The 23,295-nt window shown below is 37.0% G+C and overlaps 1 protein-coding gene across 3 annotated transcripts in view; it reads left to right on the top strand.

The window, feature by feature from the left end:
• ROBO1 (roundabout guidance receptor 1) overlaps positions 1 to 23,295 on the top strand; it is a 952,396-nt gene that overhangs the window by 609,729 nt on the left and 319,372 nt on the right. For all 3 annotated transcript variants that reach the window (XM_003783918.2, XM_003783920.2, XM_003783919.2), the window contains one exon: positions 13,415 to 13,741. In XM_003783918.2, coding sequence (XP_003783966.1) covers positions 13,415 to 13,741 — 327 coding nt within the window. The remainder of the gene's footprint in view (positions 1 to 13,414; positions 13,742 to 23,295) is intronic.

Below are 23,295 nucleotides of genomic sequence, written 5' to 3'. Positions count from 1 at the left end.
CCCATTATATTGCGATATCCTGTCAGTTATTAAAGACTGAGTAGGAAAAAACTATATTTAGATAATATAATTAGAGTTTAATTTGTTCTTATTAGAGGGACTCAGAATTAGTAAAGAATAGTCAACTGTGAAGTGGGCTTTAGAAAAAGTAATTTTCCATGGCCAGTATAGCCTGGGAATTAGCTTGTGACATTTCTTCATGGAAGATAAGTAAGATAATTAGGTCTATTTGCTTCCTAAAGAGAAGAGGCAATTGATACCTGTTAATCGGTTTAAATCCATATCCAGTCTTTTAACTCTGAGTGATCACACAGGGCATGACTGAGCAGCTATGTGCCTCAGGGTCTGTGGCCTCCATTCATTTAATCTCACTCAGGCTTTTCACCTTCCTGGAAAGCTTATTTTTTTCAGAGAGGGTTGCTTCCACTCGTTCTAACGATGTTGCATACAGTTTGGCAGACACAGCTATTTCAGCGTTGCTTCCTGGTGGTGTATGTGTGCCCACACAAAAGTTTATCATTGGCCACAGGGTGTATAAGTACATGTACATTGCTTCTATTAACCTTTCATCATTAGTACCTAGAAAAAGAGAGGTTCTACTATTTTTGTTTTCTTGAGGTTTTTTTTTACAGTCGTATATGGATAGCATCTAGCCTGGACTGGGTGCAGTAAGGACATTTAGTACGTGTTTGTTGAGGAGATAAACGAATGCTAAAGAGTTAGCAAAGGTTGAATTTTATTTTCTCCATTTTTTCACAAATATTTTTTGGCTTTTGTAACTTCCAACATGAAACATTTATCATGAAAACAGCACCAGAACCTTATGGAATATAGCGTCTAGAAAATCACATTAAGATTCTTCGCAAAGTATCCCAAGAATGGAAGAAAAAGTATCCAATGTACTCAGTCCTACTATGAAACTAATTTATAGCATTCATAGGAAAGCTGTAACCCAATTTTAGCCCAAGAAAATGGGGAAAGGGGAGAGGCAGGGGAGGGAGGGTGGAGGGTTGATGAGGGAGGGTGATTGCTGGGATCACGCCTATGGTTCATCCTATAAGGGTACATGTGAATCTCTCTAAATGTAGAATATAAATGTCTTAACACAATAACTAAGAAAATGACATGAAGACAATGTTAACCAGTTTGATGAAAGTATTTCAAATTGCATATAAAAACATGTATCCCATGATAGTATTAATGTACACGGCTATGATTTAATTAAAATAATTATTTTCAAGATGAATAAAAGTAGTAAATGTAAGACATAAAGCCATAAGAATGCTAGAAGAAAATGTTGGAAACATCTCTTACTGAATGAGGCTAAGAATTCATGAAGAAGACCCCGGTGGCAGTCACAGCAATAACAAAAATAAATAAATGGGACTTGATTATATTAATACACTTCTCACAACTAAGGAAATTATCCGCAAAGCAAATAGACAACCTGCAGAATGGGAGGAAACATTCACAACCTGATACCTGATAAAGGGCTAACAACCAGAATTTACAAAGAACTCAAGCAAATCAGCAAGAAAAAAAGAAAAAGAACAACCATATTAAAAAGCAGGAAAAGACATGAAGAAAAGTTTTGAAAAGAAGATAGACATATGTTTCATAAACATAGGAAAAAATGGTCAACATCATTAATCATCAGGGAAAGGCAGATAAAAACCACAATGTGATATCACCTTACCGCAGTTGGAATAGCTTTTATTAAAAAATCTAAAAACAGTAGATCCTGGTGTGGATACAGAGAGGAAGGAATGATCACATCCTGTGTTGGTGGGAGTGCAAAGCTGCCCAACTCTATGGAAAACAGCATGGAGATACCTGAAAGAACTAGAAGTAAACCTCCTGTTCAATCCAGCTCTTCCACTGCTGGGTATGAAAAAGACACCTGCACACGAATGTTTACTGCAGCACAATTAACAATGACAGTAATGTGGAGTCAACCCAAGTGCCCATCAATTCATGAGTGGATTAACAAAATGGAGTATATGTGTATTATGGACTAATACTCAGCCATAAAAAGGATGAATGAATGCCTACACATTAAATGGAACTGGAGACCATTATCCTAAGTGAAGTATCTAAAGAATGAAAAACAAACACCACATGTACTAGATATTAAATTGGAACCAAGCAGTGAGCATACATGTGCACAGAGGCAAGTAAAACTCAGTGGAAACCAAGCAGGGGCGAGGGGTAGGAGGTGATGGGTGAAAATCGCATGTGTACATTAAACACTATTTGGGTGACGGGCACAGTTATATCCCTGACACAGGTATAATAAATGTTGGCTGTAAGCTTACAGGTCTGTGGTTAGAGCCCTGGCCCCACTCACTGGCCTAGGCCTGCTTAACAAAAAGAAAAAAGCATAATAAAAGTAATCCATATAAACAAAATATTTGTATACCAATAATGTTTTGAAATAATGATAATAATAAAAACAATTCTTTCTACACGTTATTTTCAGTTCTTTTTCTCCCTATGACCCTGTCTTCCTCTAAATCTCAATCTCTCTTATCAGGTAGAATTATACGACTTAAACCTGTCAATCCTTTTATTTCCACCACACATGATACTGTGTACAGGCTTCAGTGTCCTCAGAAATAATTTCAAGGGTGGTGCCCGTGGCTCAAAGGAGTAGGGTGCTGGCCCCATATGCCGGAGGTGGTGGGTTCAAACCCAGCCCTGGCCAAAAACTGCAAAAAAAAAAACAAAACAAAAACAAACAAACAAACAAACAAAAAAAAAATATATATATATAAAATAAAGAAATATTTTTAAAAAGAGCTCCCAAAATTCAATAACAAAAGCCTGGTTTCGAGGGGAGGTTGCACCTTCAGTGCTTGTGGACTTCTGTTTCCTAGAAACAGTGGTAATGGTTTATTTCTCTTATTTACTTTTCAGCACAGGGATGCACTGACTGTCTCCAAGAATGGATGTTTGTCTATACCATGTTCTAAACTACTTACATGGGGTCGCCTGTCATTTTCTTCTTCCGTTTTCATTGATCATTCATTCAACTCATCTTTACTGAGTGCCTCCTGAGTGCTGGGTGCTGTTCTAGGCAGTGGGGTTGTAGAAGCATTTCAGTCATGGTCTATTTATTAAATTAAACCACTCTCAAAATAATGACTAAAAGTATTATGTTTCTCTTTTAAATTTGCATTAGAATAAAAATGGTAACTATATATAGACATCATATAACCTATAATTAAGATGCTTTTGGAATTAGGAGAATTGGGGGGAGTGTTTATCTTTTTCATTAGAAGTTATGTATTGTAGAGCCTCTGTAAGTTGACTACCCAAGGGACTGTAAATAACTGGTCAACACACAGAGGTGGTCAACAGAAGGAACTAGGGCCATTATACATTGGGTATATGTGGTGCATGTCCAGTCTGTGCACATTAGGTCAACTTAAAGAGGCGGTCAGTGTAGGGAGGCTCTGAAGACTGAGGTTCTACTGTATATTGATATTTTGTTTATTGTGGAATTTTCCCTAATAGATCAACTACACATTTGTTTTGGAATGACGAACTATTCATTTACCCTTTTAGAAAACAAAGATTACAAATTACCTATTTAAATATTTACTAGATAGAGTATATACTGTAGGATACTCTGTAAGTATTTAGTGTTACTTATAAATTAGATTTTAAGTCAACTTTTAAAATACCTTTAAATTCTCTTATCTCCTTGTATACCCAATGATGAGAGTCTGCCTCTTAGCATTTTGCCAGAATGCCCCATAATATCTGCAAATCCAAGTGTAGTAAATAGTGAGAGAAAGTGGGGATGGTACAAGGAGGGAAAGATCATAATTAACCAACAAAAAATGTTCTTCGGAAATTATTCCTGTTCATATCAAAAAATACTAAGTTTTTAAAAAAATTTTATTTGCACCTTGCATTTTTAAAATAGTTTTATCAAACACTGGCTGAGTTTTTAAGATGAGTGAGTTGCTTGCATTCTTATCGGGATTTCTCAGTAATCCTTTAAAAGGTTAAGTATTTTGTTTTCTAAAAGTGTAATTGTTTTCAGACCATTATCCTTAAAATTGCATTCCCACACTCTTATCTAGCAGACATTAGTAACTCACCTAGAATCAGGGTTTTTAAATGCATGTGTTAACATGTATGACTGCCTAATTAAAAGGTAGAATTGAAAGCTTTATTTAGTCCTTTACTTGATTTTCAGTTATTGGCTCTTAGCAAAATAGATCTATAATTTACATATTCTATGAAAATTTAATACACCTTTTTATAGAAAGAATTGAGAACTATTATTTGACATTATGATTTTTAAAACCTTCCCTATGGTTAAGGGATTGTATAATGTTCATGCTTGTTTTACATACTTTATGACTTACAAGCTAGTTTTTAAACATAAAAGTTAGAGTAACTTCAGAATAAAGACTTTCTCCTAAGATGTTTTAATTGAGAACAAAGGACTTTTAGTAAGTAATGTTATTCATGCTTTTATACATTTTTAAGTTTCCACTTCAATCAGGGAGTTTGCTCATGTTATGTATATGGAGGTTATAGTTGGCTCCAATTTATAACCATCTGTTATTTCCATATAATAAAGAAAGAAATGAGCTGCAGATTCACATTGATTGCAATACCATATAATTTGTTGTAATATGTAGAAAATCCCAGATTATGATTAACTATTACTTCTGTAGCAATAAAAGGAATCAAAGGACCACCCAAATACTGTCTTCTGCAATTCAAATATTGTCCACAATGTTTTGTCAGTGAAAAAATGTGAAGGTCCAATTAGTCCTAATAGCTGAACTAAGATAATATTTATTATATTATATTATGTTGTATTTATTGTGTTTTATTTCCAATCCTAAGTATTTTGGTCCATTAAACTAGGCACGAGGATGCACATTTACAAACTTAATCTATCCTTGATTACCCACAACATTTTTATATTTGTAATAAACAGGAAACAAAAGATAGTGAGTATTCTTTTAGTAATATGTTAAAACGTGTTGTTTTTAAATTTTGAAAGTCATGCATTTAGTCAATGGATCTGTTTGAAATATTTTTCACAGAAAAACAGAGGTACTTTATTATACAAGGCTTTAGTCGCTCAACCTCTGATGCTTCTCAGGAAAGCCGTCAGCTGGCTGGCTGTGCTAAGTGCTCTAATTGTGTTTTCTTTTCTTTCTGTTTCTTCTTCTCTAAAATCATGCTAGAACCTGTCAAGATCCATGGAAGTGGAAAATTGTTTTGAGTTGTATTTTCCACTAAAGCTTGGGACTTAGCTTAGTTTGCCATGCTTCTCACAAATCTAGGGGATAAAGGCATTAATTTTTGTATGAATTAATAAGCATCTAATGTAATTCCAGAAGAGAGTTGGGAGAAATACCATAAAACCCAGCAATTATGCTAGGCCAACTACCAAAATACTAGATGCATCTTTCCAACCCATGAATCAATGTGATATTAGTTTACTCATTAGAAATATGCTATCTTTAAAGTCTGGGCATTATTTCACCCTCATTTTACAGATGGACAGACTAACATTTTGGAGATGTTAAGCTATTCGTCCAAGTTCAAACAACTAAGAAGTACAGAGCCTAGATTTAAACCATGTGAATCCTGTCTAGTTTTCGTTGCTTCTCCCACAGATGCTACATAGTTTATGGCTCCTGTGCCCCCGCACCTGTCCTTCCTCTGATTCCGATTTCTCCAACCATTGTCTTCTCCTTATGGCTCTTATTTTCCAATATTATTTTTGTCAATATTTCTGCTTCCCTTTGCAGACTTCAGGCGGTTAAAATAGGGATTTTATTTCATATTTCCTTAGTTGATGTATAGATTGATGGACAGGAGAGTGAGAGCACTTGGGCTTGGAGATAGATAGATATTTTTGCTTGGCATTCTACAGAAAGTAAAATCCTTCTATTTTAATAAAGGGAAAATAAGGCAGAATAAACTCAGGAGCCAGCTTCAGCTCTCTAATTCCTTTACTTACAGCTCAGAGTGAATCCTGCTGTAATTAACTCAGCTGGGGCGATTCCTGCTGTTAATGTGCACCTATAACATTTGGGTCCCATGACAGAAAAGACTGTCTCCATATAATATTAAAACTGGGATGAAGGAGGCAGAATTATTTCTAAACTGTAACTTACGCTACTGTCCGTCTCTTTCCTATCTCTGAGAAGACAGCCATATGATATTAAATTCTATGGGAATATTATAAAACCCCACGGATTCACGCCTGGAATTCATTTTCATCCATATATTTTGGTCATCATTTTAGATGATAAATTCCAATGATAGCACTCAGTTAATCGTTATTATTTCAAACTTTGGCTAGAAAAGTTTTTTTTTTTCCCTCCTTAAGTAATCCTCTTTAGGTAGAGGATTATGATCTCAGGATAAAACCAAATCGCTGAAACTGGCAGGATGTCGTTATTTTAGCGCGTTCTGTCTTCCTTTTATTCCTTTGCTATCTATAATTACAGGTGGAAGCACTTAGTTTTTCTATAGAATGTGGACATGTTATACTTCTTATCTCAGTCGTAAGTGTATTTCAGAAATGCATATAACTCAAAGCAGGATATTTATATCTACTCTCTACACAGTGAGTAATTAGCTGGGGCTGCCTTCTTATTTTTAACAAATATCTCCTCGTCAGATGAAATTCTGACAGGAAAATTACAGGATTGGTGCCTGTGATAGGATTTATGTTAATAATTGGTGGCAGTTTTGCTCCTTAAAATGTAAATGGAGCTTAAATAAAAATGTTAAGAAGCAAGGGTCTTTTACAAATATAGGTATTTTTTTAAAAAAAGCTTAAGTATGTTGTTAAGGCAATTATGTGCATCCCCATTTTCACCTTGGACAGATGTCACCAAAGTGTCTATTAATATTCCTTGTATATCTGTCAACTCCTCACTAAATTTCTTCCTCTGGGGCTTTCAGCAATTTTATAAGCATTTTAGTGCTGCAAGATGCTTTAATGATATTTGATGCAGAGAAATATTTTAGTCATTTTGGGTTTTCTAATTTTGCACACTGGAGAATTTGAAAACAAATTTTGGATCAAAACATGACTATTAATGCAATAAGCACTGTTTTTCTCTCAGTTGGATTTAAGAAACAGACTTGAAAACATAAACAAAACCTAAGACGAACATTAGTGCCATGCTAGAAAAAATAATATTATATGTAGAGGGTGCCAAAAATATGTATACACAGTTTAATAAAGGAAAAAAATGGTATTAAAATTGTAATACTCAATATATACCATAGGTTTGTTATCTTGTTTGTATCTTGTATGGCTGGTAAGTGCAGAAGTCAAAGGCACCTATAGTGTTACAATTTTGCTTTGTACTGGGGGCAGGGGGAAGAACACATTTTAAAGAAAGGAAACATTTTTAATAAAATTGTAACACTCCAGTCACATTTGACTTTCCTAATTACAAGAGCTGATAACTTGTGACTTGAGTTCCTCATTTGTTATCATTGGGTCATGTTGAGTATTACGATTTTAGTACAACTCTTTTCCTTCCTTAAACTGTTTATAAATTGTTTGGTACCCTCTGTATGTGAAAAAAGAACACGATTATATATGCAAGGGCTGTCTGGAAAGTATCCAGCTATGTAATAGGAAAAATGGAAAGCTGGATACTTTCTGGACAGGACTCCCGTCTGTAGGTATATTTACTCCTCTCAACAGAATATTAACAAGAGGGGTTTCTGAAATGGTTACTCGCTTGTGTTTTTCTAAAAGTGATGTCTCAGAGGGGGAAACGGTGTATCTCCAACTAGGAGTTTGGTTTCCTCATCATAAATCTCATGTGACTTTGATATATTTCCTTGAAATAGTTAGCACTTACGTGTATATCTTTCTCCAGCTGTGGTTGTGTAAATATTTGGATATTTAAGTCACTCGTGTTTATATTTTATCTTCCAACCAGGCAGTTGTTGAAGGAATCTGCCCTGCCCTTTCCCTGATGCTGGTCTTGCCTGAAGTGAATTGTGTTATATTCCCAAGGTTTAACAAGAATTCTACTGAGAGCAGTTGACACCATCGTCCCACTTTCTTGTTTTATCCCTCACTTCATCAGTCCCTTTTCTCTTTCACCCTCTCTTCTTGTAACTTTTAAATTCCTGTGCAGAGTGTGGTTGAATCTTGGAACTTGGTTTTACCAATTGTAATATAAATCTTGTTATCTCTTTATGTAAGATACACATTAGTGTAACAAGGATAGTTATTAGATATAGGAACTCAGAATTTATGATTGAAGAACAATTTTTTATGAATGAATCAAGAATATTCTATGCATACAAAAATATATAATATGTGGTCATGGTAGAATGAAGGTAAACCCCACTTCTAAGGAGAAAGATTAAAATCGTTTGGAGTCTTTCATTTACACGTTTCTTAAATTCATATATGCTCTTCCCTATTTGATCTCGGTATAACTCCCTCAAAGTCCCCCTTTGAGAAATTAAGTTAAAATTATAGTTAGTGGGAAAAAAAGTTGGGAACCAATGATACTGAATTTTAATTGTGTATGCAGTTGTGTAGGAATTGATATCCTCAGAGTATTAGAAATTAACAGTGTAAGGCCGTTTACTCAATGATGCAAACTCATATTGAGTTTGCAAATGACAAATGACACAGTGCAAGGTAAGCTTTATATCCCAATATATTCATCATCCAGGCCTTTAGAATCATTTGGTGTACAGGTGAATATTCTGTATCTCTCTCTCCTCCTCCCTCCCCCCTCTTCTCTCTGAGAAAGGGATCTCTCTATATTACCCAGGCTAGTCTTGAACTCCTGGCCTCAAGCAACTGTCATGACTTGGTCTCCCAAGGCACTGGGACTATAGGCACTAACAAGGCATCTGTTAGTCATTTCTTCAGGCTCATACTTTCCCATCTTCAACATGAACCTTGCTCTCAGGTACCTGTCGATCCCACAAGTGTGCTGTGTACTCTTGTAGCTGTGCTGTGCTTCTGGCTGAAATCATCTACTTCTTTTCTGAATTACTCTTCAAGGTTTATCTCACGTTTCTGGGCGCCTTCTGTGACTTGCTCAGCAGTCTTGACACGCTTTCTTAGTGTTCTCTTAGCAACCTCTGCATCCCTATTTTCTATCTGAAGTAGACTTTCACAATTTAAAATAAAATTTTCTCTAATTATGTATCACCTCAGCAGTTGATACCGACTAACATCTACCACTGACAATTATGGCCAAATTAAAGGCCAATGCATGTTACAATACCTTATTTTCTGAAGTTTTATAGCCCTGGCAATTAGGAGTAATGTGTCATCCACTCCAAATTTCGCTTTACTTCAGTATAGCCTTAGTATGCATTTGCAGGTTATTATGTTATTCCTATGTTGTTCTTATGTTGCTGGTTTATTTCCCCCTTTTTAGAGCCTATTTTCATTTAAAGAATACATAACATACTGTATACCATGCACTAAACTAGAGCTATTTCTCAATATATCAGATTATGAAACTGTTATTTGCTTTTCAGGTTATAATCTTTTGTTCCATAGAGGATATAAGCAACTGATAGAAACTTTTAGTTTCATCGTTCATTTAATCATTTCACTGAGAAAAAATTATTAATCACAGTAGTTATAATTTAGACAAAGATATAAATGAGCGTCATGCAGGGGGTTAAAGGTTGAGTAGTATGCCTATTGGTTACGATTGAAAAACTACACCTTGTTAACGTCTCATAGGATGCGTGATTTGTAAGCTTCAGCTCATTCTGCCCAGTTAGGTCTTTCTTATCAGCACAAAATCCTTTTCTGTTTTCATTTATTCAACACATCTTTACTGAGTCCTGTACTATGCTCAGCACTCTACCAGGCACAGGCAAAACAACCATGAGTCAAACCTGGTGCACGGATCTTACAGAATAGTGGGAAAAACAGATGCTATTCAAAGCGTCAGACAAACAGATTTAGATGATAAATTCTGATCATTTTTACCAAAGGGAAAAGTACAGCGCTATTTAGGTTTGCAAAAATGGCTTTTAATTTTCTTGCAAAGACCAAAGCCAGCAGGGATTTGAAAGAAGACTGTTGGTAAACTAGGATAAGATGAGTTTGAGCACAGGCCCTACGGCAGATACAGGCCATGTGGCGGGCGGGATGTTTATGGAACTAACAGAAGGTTGGGCTGCAGAGAGCAGAGAAAGGCGTGAAACAGAAGAGTCTGGAGAGCTAGAGCAGGGAATGAGCATGCTGGCTCTGGTAGGTCTGGTGAAGGACTTTATCTCGTGAGGAATGAGTTTATTTTAAGAGCCTCTGAAGTAGAGGAGGACCCAGATTATTTCAAAGGCTTCATCTTTCTACATCGAAATATAATTATTTCATAGGCTTTCCTAAATCTTGAAAACACTTTGAGAAATTTTCATATTTACTGTAGGCATACATAGCAATAATAAGAGAGGAATACTAGCTCGGTGCAGTGGCTCATGCCTGTAATCGCAGCACTCTGGGAAGCCAAGGCGGGTGGATTGCCTGAGCTCATGGGTTCCTGACCAGCCTGAGCCAGAGTGAGACCCCATCTCTAAAAACATCCAAGTGTTGTGGCAGATGCCTGTGGTCTCAGCTACTTGGGAGGCTGAGGCAAGTGAATATCTTGAGCCCAGGAGTTTGAGGTTGCTGTGAGCTATGATGCCATAGCACTCTACCATGGGTGACAAAGTGAGACTCTGTCTCAAAAAAAAAAAAAAAAGATAAGAATATTAAAAAATATACAGTGTCATCCCTTTTTTTTGAGACTCTATTTCCATTGGAAAAATAAGATGTAGACACAGAAAATATTCAAGTGACATGCACTCAGGTCTTCATTTATTAAGTAACACATAAGGTCTAGAATACAGCCCCTTACCCAATATCCTTTTATACTTAATATTATATTTAGTTATTTAAACTCAATTATTTAGTGTTTTATCCTTGAAGTCTATTAAAATTTAATAGGATTATTACTAATAATGAAGTTGATTTGTTAATAAAACTCTGGGGAAAGTATATATATATATACATTTATACAGTTTTATTATTTGGGAAGAGATAAAAAGTCCATGTAAAGAATACTTTCAGAAAATATTTGTTTTGGAACCCAAGACAAGAGTAAGTTACCTGCAATTTCTGGTGTGGTGGGACCCTGAGAAGCCAAGTGTGTCAGCTGTGATGGTCCTCTGTCTGCCCTGAGGTGTCCAGAGGGCCCAGGCAGGGCAGATGCTAGAGCCTTCCCAGAGATAGGGCAGTTAGAGCCCTTTCAGAGACAGAGCAGTTAGAGCCCTACCAGAGATAGGGCAGTTAGAGCCCTCCCAGAGGCAGGCCAGAGGTGATAGCTTGAGGCTGTCTCAAAAAAAAAAAAGAAAGAGATAGAAATATTACTTCTGATGGTGAAATTGTTTAGATCATATAAAATGCAAATGAGATATAATTTTGTATTAAAAAGGTAGCCCTCCCAAAGACAGGGCACTTAGAGCCCTCCCAGAGACAGGGCAGACGCTAGCTAGAGCCCTCCCAGAGGCAGGCCAGTTAGAGCCCTCCCAAAGACAGGGCAGTTAGAGCTCTCCTAGAGACAGGGCAGATGCTAGAGCCCTCCCAGAGACAGGGCACTGAGGCCCTGGGGGCTCTGGCTTCTGCCATCTTAGAGTCAGAGTGCTTTCTGCTGCTCTGCCAAACTCCCACTGCCAGAGTTTGCGGTGATCCCCTGCACATTTCTTATGCATTAGGCTTAGTAATAAAGGACGGGGGAATCTCCTAAGAGAGGGAAGTCTCTGACAGGGAGTCTGGGAACTCACCTGCTCATGGGACTGTGGGACCTTCAGCCCATTGCTCAACCTCATCCCTGGCTTCTATGGAACTAGTGGCTTGAACTAGATAAATGTTTTGCATCCCTAGCATCATTAAGTCCCAAGAGGAGAGAAGGGTCAGGAGAAGCTGCAGAAACAACCCCCCTGTGTCTGATACCCTTGAAGACTGTAGGTGGGACCTGGGCAGTGGCATTGGTGTAAGTTCAGCCGGGGATTCTAATGTGGGGCAGGCTTGAGAATTCCTGCACTCAGTGATCTGGGTGATAGCTTCTATTTAGCATCTGGACATGTTCCGTCCATGGAGACGTGTTTATACGCAGTTTCATAATCCTCACAGTGGCCCCTTGGGCTAAGCATCTTTATGTCTTTTTTACCTGTGTAAAATCTGAGTCTGAGAAGCAGCCTGTCCAAATTCACCCCGCCTGCCTGTTCAGTGCTATTGCCGACCAACCGCAGGGCCTGGCACTGTCCTAATCTTTCCCAGGAGAGGAAGATGGAATGAGCTCAGTGCAAGAAACAAACTCGGCAAGGGTTGAAATGCCATCCAATTCTTACAGCTTGCTTTTGTTTCTGGCAGTAGCCTCACTCCACCTACCAAGGAACTGCTATTGTTTACACAATTGACTCTGAATTCTGACAGGGAACGTGCCACTCACATTTGAGTTTGAGTTGCAGTTAAGTAGCCCAGGCTGAGGCTGCCCTGATTTCAGAGTCATGGGGAGACTTCTTTCCTTCTCCCGTGTTATTGTCCAGTAATCTTTGTCATGGAACCAAAGGCACTGCCTGCCTGGCCCTGTGTGGCCCTGGACCTTTGAAAAGCCTGAATTCCTTCCTGTAGGGAAATCCCCAGGACATCCTTTGTGACCCTGCATCACAGCACCACGGAAGCCCTCCCTGTTTTCCCCGCCATTCGCTTCATGTGTAGTCTGGTGTAGAGCTTGAGAAAGAACATGAGTGCAGAAATTGGGGTGGAGGGAGTGTTCAGAGGGGGAATTGTCTATCTGAAGGCGTGAGAGCCTCGTGACAAATATTTTGAAGTGTTTTTATCTTTGTCATTCCATCTAGAGTCTCACTGGTCTGCTGAGTATCCCCAGGATATCAGAAAAATAATAGAAAAAAATCCATAGAAGGACAAACTGCATGGCTGAACATAATGTTTATTAGTGTATAGCACGTGTTTTGTTAAAGCGTTAATTAATGCTAGTTAAAAGGGAGATTCTAGGAAGCCGTGCTATTATTTGTAACACTCAGGAAGCTATTCCATAGTTGTCTAAGACATTCCTCTGCAAAAAAACAGGCATGTGCCTGGTACAGACAACATAATGAGTTCTGTAAAGATTGGTGGATAAGAGATTTGGGGAGCAGGCAGGATTTGTACAGGCAATGTTTAGGCAAGGGAGATTTCTAAGTGGAAGGTCAAAGGGATTCAGGAATTGGAAGTTGTAGTCAGGAAGGACACCCAAGGGGATTAGTGAGTAAAGAGGTTGGGAAGGGTAGGGCCGTATGATGCAGCGTTGAGTAATAGTGATACAGCGTATGCCTTCGCTTTCGGGTGATACATGATGATGTTTTAATTCTTCTGCAGGCTCCCGCCTTCGTCAGGAAGATTTTCCACCTCGTATTGTTGAGCACCCTTCAGACCTAATTGTCTCAAAAGGAGAACCTGCCACTTTGAACTGTAAAGCCGAAGGCCGCCCCACGCCCACGATTGAATGGTACAAAGGAGGGGAGAGAGTAGAGACGGACAAAGATGACCCTCGCTCACACCGAATGTTGCTGCCAAGTGGATCTTTATTTTTCTTACGTATAGTACATGGCCGGAAAAGTAGACCCGATGAAGGAGTCTACGTCTGTGTAGCAAGGAATTACCTGGGGGAGGCCGTGAGCCACAATGCATCGCTGGAGGTAGCTAGTAAGTAAAACGGGCTTTCTGTGTTTGGCGGGGGGAGTGGGATCATTTGTCCTGACGGTAACGGCAGTAAGAAGTCAAATTTGTGTAACCGTAACTGGCTTTCCTTGACAATAATCTCTAGCTTTCTATGTGAATTCAATCCACTATTTGAATTTTCTGTATTTCTCTTTCTTTCTGGTTATTCAGGCTAAATTTGGACTTGTGATTTAAAGTTGGTTTTTATTGAACATTTTCAGTAAATTTGTTTTATCCCCACCTTTTCGTTTTAAAATATATCAAATATCCACATACAGTGGTTAGTTCCTACTCTATGTGCATTCTTATTATTGTCAGATTTTTAAAAAGGAATTACAGACTTGAATATAGATCTCCTAGATCTTCATTTTCAAAACACCTTTAGCTTTACCCCAGATGATCCAGATGCCCTTAGTGCCATGGGATTTAGAGAGCTGTTTTCCCTAATCTGGCTCTTGTTGAGAGACTTTAGAAATATTACTAGTCTCTAGTTAAGTTCTCTTTCTTAGCCGGACATCCCATTCCCTTGGGAGGCCATTATAGGAAAAGCTTTCCAGTCTTAGGAAGTGCACAATCGTGGAATCAAAACCAGACATATGATCATTCCAGCACTTTTACCAGTGAAATATTCCAATACACAGCATTTTAATGCATGATACATAAATTTCAGGATAGTAGTCATCATTATGTTTCCAAAATGTTTTCAAGCTTTAAAGAAAAAAGAATATTATAATTTACTAAATAAAATTCAACATATAGGTACTTTTAAAGATATATTATTTAGTAACAAATCATATACACAGAGAAATGTGTAGATAATAAACGTTTATCAAATAGAGTTTGATATTAATAAGGATAGTTTGATCATAAGGATGCTTATGGGTGATAATCATTTGAAATCCTGAAATAGTTTGTGTAGCATGTGCTTTAAATTTTATTCTGGTTTAATTGCAATTATTAGAACATGTTTTTATTTGAATAAATTGTATGACTTGGACACAAAAGTTTATGAGAAAAATGAGAATTTTGTGTATTGAAAAAGTTTGGGAACTGTTATTGAGTGAATTTATGCTTCACTGCACTAAAAATGAATATGCATTAGGTCAAGTCTGTGTATTTCAGCTGTTTATTTCTTGGCAATAGGGACTGGTCACTTACCATCTTTAAGACGTCTCTATTCTAAAAGCCAAACTAGCCTTTTGTGTGCTACGTAACCAAACAGGATAGAGGAGGAAGTTTGGGCCATGTCTGCTGTAAGTTAAACTTGGGAAATACTTTTACAGTTAGTTTTATTTTTTTCTTGAAGAATATTACTACTTTTAAAAATGTTCCCTTCATTTACGTACCAGAAGTTCAGTTAAGAACTAATCTTACGTTCCCCAAGGCTCAGACACAGGAAGACGAAGATTGCATCTAGTTTCTTAGAGAAGCTTTCGCCCCAAGAAACCGCATTAACAAAAGTGTCTTGAGGCAACCCAGGTTTCCCAGTGCAGTTGTTGGTAATGCTTTTATAAACATTATCTGTGTTTTATTTGCCTTTAAACCAAGTTTTGCAGCTGTAACAACAACTGTATTTCTTGGTTCCTAACACTTGTCAATCTCTCAAATATTGAAAAAAAATGACATGAATGTCATTTAAAACTTTCTGTATAACAAAGACATTCTTGTCCATTATACCTTTAATAATTATTTAAATGGAAATATTGCACCAAATGATCCTGCTTATTGGTTATCTTTAGGAGTGTTTATTTCCACTTTCTTTTAAACTCCAGTCATAATGGGGAGACCTTAGTTCAGATGCTGGCAAACCTTCGCTCTCCTTTGCCTCGTGGCAAATGCTGTACTTCTTGTTCTTGAAAGCTCACTTTTAGTGTGGTTAAACTTATCGCACGTAATTACAAAGTCTGATATTTGAAATGCTGAGAAATATATGCCCTTCCCTATTTCTAACATTTTCACCTGGAATTTTTTAATGTTTGAATTTATAAAGAAGAAATTTTAATCACAGATGTGCTCTTAAAATTTATTTTTCAACTATTATTTTCATTTGCAAACCAAGAATGACGTCTTGATGGGAATATTAAATTACATCTTTTAGAAGACATAGCTGTTTCTAAGATTTACGAAAATTCGTCATTTGTCTAATATAGTTGCACACCTAGCTTTCTAAAAATGCCTTTCAAGCAGTATTTTCATACTTATTTTGAATTAGCTCCATTTGAAAGTCTATGAAATATTTAGAAAAATATTTACGAGTCTGTACTTCTGTATCCAGTACTGTATATCATTGATTATTAAACGTAAAACTCCAGGTGATAGCCAACACAACTGGCAGCTCAGTTCTTTGACACAACTCATATTTAATAAATAATTTAATCTAGGGTAATTGTACTGAATTTAAAAAATAATTTGAACCTGGATCCTTATGCTTTCCATTGTAGAGCCTGGCTCTCTCCATCATTTGCTAAGTAGTGTCCTAAGCCAGCATGTGGCTGTTTGTTTCTTATTTACACTGTTTTCTCCTGAGGAAGAGAAATTCCCTTCTGACTAGGCAGACATCTCTGACTCTCTCAGGAGGAAAACCAGAGAACTACATTTCCTTTAAAAAAATATCGTTTAAGAAAAATTAATCAAAGATTAAATCTTTTAGCTATTTTTAACTGGTATGCTTTTTAGTAGTTGTTACTTTGAAGTAAAATATTTGCATTTTGAAGGGATTTTTTTCCCACTGCTTACACATATTATGTTCTTTTATGTTATGATGAAATGATGTCTCTTAAATAGATGTAGAATTTGAAGTTTACAATTTTTCCTCATTTAGTTAAAATAAGTAAGTCAACTGACCATGTATGCTGAGTAGCCACATGTTTACCTAGGTACAAAAGAATGTATTCCCAAAGTCTAGTACTTAGAAGATAGAAATATAATGGCTCAGTGCCTATAGCTCAAGCGGATAAGGCTCCAGCCACATACACCTGAGCTGGAGGGTTCTAGTCCATCCCGGGCCTACCAAACAACAATGACAGCTGCAACCACAAAACAGCTGGGTGTTATGGTGGGTGCTTGTAATCCCAGCCACTTGGGAGGCCAAGGCAGGAGAATCACTTGAGCCCAGGAGTTGGAGGTTGCAGTGAGCTGTGATGCCACAGCACTCTACCCAGGGTGATAGCTTGAGGCTGTCTCAAAAAAAAAAAAAAAAGAAAAAGATAGAAATATTACTTTTGATGGTGAAATTGTTTAGATCATATAAAATGCAAATAGGATATACTTTTGTATTAAAAAGGTATATTGATTTATAGCGTGTGTGTGTGTGTGTGTGACCAGAAAAATCAGAGAAGGGGGAATTTGTCCAGCGTCACATAGCAAATCAGTGAGGGGGTGAAGACCAGAATTTGAGTTCTTCCCATTTTGAACTTAGAATAAAGAAAGAAACCCTGAGTTCTATGATGTCAGCTGCAAAGCTTAGAATTAATTTTAGTAAAATAACTAAAATTTAAATCAAATCCTTCAGTTATCAAATTTCTTAAGTTAATTTCTGATTAACTTTGGAATAGACTAAATTTAATCTTGAATTACAGTTGATGATATGGGAAATTTACCCTTATCTTTGGATTCTCATTGATGATGTGAGACACGCAAATAGTGTAGACTCGAATTATTTTTGTTTCAGGGACAACTGACACAAATTCATTTTTGTACTTTTTAGAATTGGGATAATATCCAAACTTACACATTTGGACATTTTAAGTAAAGAAGTAATATTGCTAGGTTCCATGGCATGATTATATTTAGGAAAGCCTTGAGGTTTTTACTATCAATCAGAATGTATTCTTTTGTTGTTGTGTTTTATAACAACACTTTTGAATTTTTATTAAGCTTCTAGTTATTTTTACCATATTTAATCAATGAGAAATAAAAATTGAAAAACCAGCGGAAAATCATGAAATCTCAATAATATGTATGTATCTATCCAGCTGTCTATCTATAGTAAATCCATTAGACCATTGTGTACATCCAGATATCAGGTTTAAATTTTGTCATACGTCAAATACATATGTTATCTCTTCATGTAAAGATGGTGTAAATTCTATCTTTGCTGGGAAAAGAGCAGCATTCCTTGGTAAAAAGATAGCTCCCATTTTCCTTTAAAAGCTCATCAAAAGGGCAGGCACAGTGGCTGATGCCTGTAATCCTAGCACTCTGCGAAGTCAAGGCAGATGCATTGCCTGAGCTCATAAGTTCAAGACCAGCCTGAGCAAGACTGAGACCCCTGTCTCTAAAAATAGTTAGGTGTTGTGGTGGGCACCTGTAGTCCCAGCTACTTGGGAGGCTGAGGTAAGAGAATCACTTGAGCACAAGAATTTGAGGTTGCTGTGAGCTATGATGTCACAGAACTCAATACCAGGGCCACAAAGTGAGATTCTGTATAGAAAAAAAAAAAACACATTAAAATTGTTTCATATTTTTGGGTTTTGTTTTGGAAAGAGTAGTTTATATGAAATAATATGCTAGAAACTCATATTTTCCATAATCCATATGAGAGATATCAGTAGCAATGGGCATAAAAAGAGAGTTTGAGTTTCAATGTGTATTTCCACAGAAAAGGATAGAGTTTGCAGAACCCTTCAGTGTTAGTGTTAGAGAAGGTTGCTGTGTCAGAGAATGTACTATTCATTCTGGCAATGAATAACCGTAAGCTTGTAGTACATCTTAAAATTACTCTTTGTTAGACAATTAGATTATAGGTTTGAATATGTATTCAATTGACTTCTTAAGCAAACTGTCATTACTTTTTTCCTTATCTCATATAATTGTGAATTAATCTTCAGCAAATTTCTGGAAAGATCTTAGAGTGGAGACACTTCATGCATCTTCTTTCCTATATTCCCAATCACAGGTTAAAGACAGTGATTAGTAAACTTATAAAGATCATTTTTATAAATAATTGTTACATTTAAATTTATATGCTTATTATAGAATTAACACAAAAATGTTACCCAGAGGTAACTCATTGAAATTTTGGTGTATATCCTTTTAGTCTTTTTTTTCTACGTATTATAAACAGAATGATCCTATAAGCAGATATTTTCTCTGTATTTTCTATGGCAAGCTACTTACTATTCAATTATTATTGACTCTTTTCTTAGATGGCCACAAAAGGCTTTGGAAATGTTGGATACAGTCAGCTATGTCATAAAGACTAAACAGAAAGTTTACCTCTCTAGATTGGGCATTGCAAAACAGCTGCTGTCTGTGGAGTATTGCTAGATGTACTATTCTGGAACTCATTCAATCCAGCAACCTTGGGGTTTAAAGTGACATATCCCATTACCAGTCTCATTAGCTGTTCTTTTTATTTTTTCCAAAGTACATGATATTCAAAATCCCCAAACTACAGATGTTGGCGTGAATGTGGAGAAAAGGGAACACTTCTGCACTGCTGGTGGGAATGCAAGCTAATATTCCTTTTGGAAAGAAGTTTAGAGAACACTCAGGGATCTAAATGTAGACCTGCTGTTTGATCCTTCAATTCCTCTACTAAGTGTATATCCAAAAGACCAAAAATCAGTTTGCAACAAAGATATTTGCACCAGATTGTTCATTGCAGCTCAATTCATAATTGCCAAGTCACGGAAGAAGCCCAAGTGCCCATTGACCCATGAATGGATTAATAAATTGTGGTATATGTAGACCATGGAATACCATGCAGCATTAAAAGAAGATGGAGACTTTACCTCTTTTTTTTTTTTTAATTAAATCATAGCTGTGTACCGTAATGCAATCATGGGGTACAATGTGCTGGTTTTATATACCATTTGAAATACTTTCATCAAACTGGTTAACATAGCCTTCACTGTATTTTCTTAGTTATTGTGTTAAGACACTTATATTATACACTTAATAAACTTAACATGTACCATTGTAAAATGCACTGTAGGTGTGGTCCCACCAATTACCCTCCCTCCTCCCATCCTCCCCCCTCCCCTCCCTTCCCTTTCCTCTTTCCCCTTCTTCTTGGGCTATAGTTGGGTTATAGCTTTCATATGAAAGCTATAAATTGGTTTCATAGTAGGGCTGAGTACATTGGATACTTTTTCTTCCATTCTTGAGATAAGAAGAATATGTTCCAGCTCTATCCACGTAAGCATGAAAGAGGTAAAGTCTCCATCTTTTTTAAGGCTGCCTAGTATTCTATGGTGTACATATACCACAATTTATTAATCCATTCAGGGGTCAATGGGCACCATTCCTCTACTAGGAATATATCCAGAAGGCCAAGAATCACTTTATAACAAAGATATTTGCACCAGAATGTTTATTGCAGCCCAATTCATAATTGCTAAGTCATGGAAGACTTTACCTCTTCTATGGTTACATGGATGGAGCTAGAAAATATTCTTAGTGAAGTATCTCAGGAATGGAAAAAAATGTATCCTATGTACTCAGTACTACTATGAACCAATTTCTAATCACTCACACTTTCATATGAAAGCTGAATCACAACTATAGCCTAGGATGAAGGAGGGAAGGGGAGGGGAAGGGAAGGGAGCAGGGTGGCTCAATAGAGGGAGAGTAAATGGGGGGACCACACCTATGGAACATATTGCAAGGGTACATACAAGTCAAATCTATCAAGTGTAGAACACAAATGTCTTAACACTGTGATTAAGTGAAGGAGGTGAAAGATATGTTAGTTGGATGTAAGCTCTCCTATTTGTACAAAAAAATCAACATATTGAATCCCACAGAGTCATAAATAGATTCATGATATATGTATATATGACTTAATAAAAGGGAAAAGAAGTATGTGATATTCATACATGCTGAAAAGTACTCAGATGATTATTTCAACACTAGTTGATATTCAGCCCCTTAAGACTACCAGAAAATCAATTCAGTATTTTGTTATTTATGGGAAATACTTGGCCGTGTCTCCTTGTATCAAAGTGACTACAATCAACAATAAGTTAGGGCATGATTTAAAATGACAGTACTGCCTTTAAAATGAAAAGGTGGATCTGGTTATCTCTCAAATCTCATCATCAGATCTTGTCTCCTCTTCATCCTCCTAATTTATTTATGATTTAAATATAGAAGATTTTCCTGCATGCACAGACTAAACTTGAGAATCATTTGTATTTATTTTAAAACTTTTGTTTCAGTGACAAGTTTATTTAATATGAACACACACTCCTTAGTATAATTCATTTTAATTAACACAGTGTGATTTAACTGACACTGTCATTACTTACCAGTTTAAACTTTCTAAAGCCATACTTGGTTTACCATAGATTTTCAGGTTAGAATAAAGCATTACTGAATGTCTTTGGTGGATAAAAGTTATCTTGCCTGGATAAAAGTTATCTTGCCTCTTGCTGCACAATATGGTCTTACAAATGTCATTTTTTAAAAGTCAGAAATTATATAAAAATATGGAGAATAACAAAATATAGTTTATTCAAAAAATAGTAGTAGTTTTTCCTAACTCATGCTTTCCATGCATTCTATTTATCTCTAGTCAGTGGTTAACAATAAAGATATGATCACTGCCTTAGTGAAAATTATAGGATGGTGGAGAAAGGGGAGGAAGGCACAGAATTGAGGAACTAACCATGCAAATAAGTAACTTTATGCTTAATTCTGTCAAGTGCCAGGAAGGAATGGGGCCAGAGCTGAATGCTGAATTACATGTGGATATTACCAAGATGAAGAGTAAAGGAAAAGTATTTCAGGCTGAAAGAAGAGGGCCTCTAAAAGATCATGAGACTATAGACTTGGGTATATTTTAGGAAATGAAAAATAGTCAGTATAGCATATGAGTAAATGAGACGGCTAGAAAGGTGACAGGGACAAGGTCGTGCCAAGTCCTTTAACTGAGTTAGGGATGTTGAATTTTATCTTCAGTGTTACAGTGGAGAATGTGAAATGTGGATTTAAGTTTGGAGACATCACCCATCTTATAATGGAGTATCCCGTGTACAGATAATGAGTTGCATAGTGATTGGAGGAGATCTATGAAGAGACTATTGCAGGATTCCAGAGAAGATATATTGATAATTGGAAGCTGGGAGTTGTAATAGAGATGAAGAGAATAGAGAAGATAGATTTGGGGATCAAAAATTTAGCTTAATTTTGGAGGGTGAGTCCGAAGTTGAGATTTTGCAAAAGATGTAACTGATGACAAGGTAGAGGCCAAGTCTGTGACTACGCAAGTGGACCTGGGAGTTCAGATTAGGATTTGTTGCCTTGGAATGGCTTCCAGTGGTTCAGTGTGTTCCATCCCGTGATGTTCCGAGAAATTGCGTTTTCTGTTGTTCTCTCCCAGGGTTGCCTCCTCTGGGACTGTGCTCTGGACAGTGTGCCTGCACCCCATGCCCCTGTTGTCCTGCTGGGTTCAGCCCCCTGCTGCCTGCCCTTGCATGGCACCCAGCACGCGGCCTCAAAGTACTGCGTTTATCTTTCCTTCCCAAGTGCCTGGCACCATCCATGGTGCCTTGTAAATGAAGTGATCTAACGTGAAACTCAGAAGTGTTTTATCTCACGTGTGATGAGCATCCTACAGCATCAGAACGCCTCTTCAAGGAGCACTCTTATCTGCTGTTTTCACTGACCTCCCAACCAACTTCTCCATAAAGTTAAGCAGTTCATGTGATCTCAAACACGCCTTTGAAAGCTCAGTATTTAGAAAGCAGACATCAGCTCTCTCCCTGGGAGGATGTTTTTTTTCTTTCATTCAAATTTCTGGACTTTTTAAAGTATCACTTACTACTGGGGATAATATCCCTCAGGGAATTTACTTAGGTTCTACTAGTACAAAAAGCCAAGTCAAGTATTTTTAGGCGCTAAAGAAACTTAAGTGTAGTAACTGCCTCTGGGCAACCTCAACCCTAATGATTGGCTAATTGAAAATCAAGAGCATTAAACGCTTCCTTACTGATAAGGAAGCAATTTCTGTGTTGACAGTGCCTAAGGGGCTTTCTGAGGGTGCTTGAGACACTTTACACATGTGAAACGGAATTTAGCAAACTTGACTTTCTCTTTCGGTTTCTGGATTGGTGATAAAATACATGTAATGATTACTCTGGTGGGAAGTACTACTTGTAGACCTGTGCTTTACCAGTAATCTATTGTATGTAAAGCTGTTGTCACAGTCAGATACTTTTATATTTAATGAAGCAAATGTAATGAGAAATCAAAGAGCTATTCCATCATAGTACTGCTTTAAATTACGTATTACAATCTTAAGATACGGTTTATGGTAGATAAAATTTAAGAAAACCCAAACAAGCAAAAAAATTAAGATCTAAAAAGTCAGTGGAAATTTAGATGATACGAAAACATGGCAAGATTTGGATAAGAAATAGAATAAACCCACATGGATGGTGATGTTTTTCTGGAGTGCGGGGCAGGCAGACCCAGGGGTGGGAGGATGTGGCCCAGTAGAAGCCAGTGAAGCCTTGCTACTCAAAATATGGTCCGTGGACCAGCATCATTGGCATCACTTGGAAGCATGTTAGAGATATGGAATGAGCTCATGC

Source organism: Otolemur garnettii, unplaced genomic scaffold (assembly GCF_000181295.1).
Source record: "Otolemur garnettii isolate 467f Iridium unplaced genomic scaffold, OtoGar3 scaffold00009, whole genome shotgun sequence".
NCBI classification, from domain to species: Eukaryota; Metazoa; Chordata; class Mammalia; order Primates; family Galagidae; genus Otolemur; species Otolemur garnettii.
This window is presented reverse-complemented; position numbering and strand designations above follow the sequence as displayed.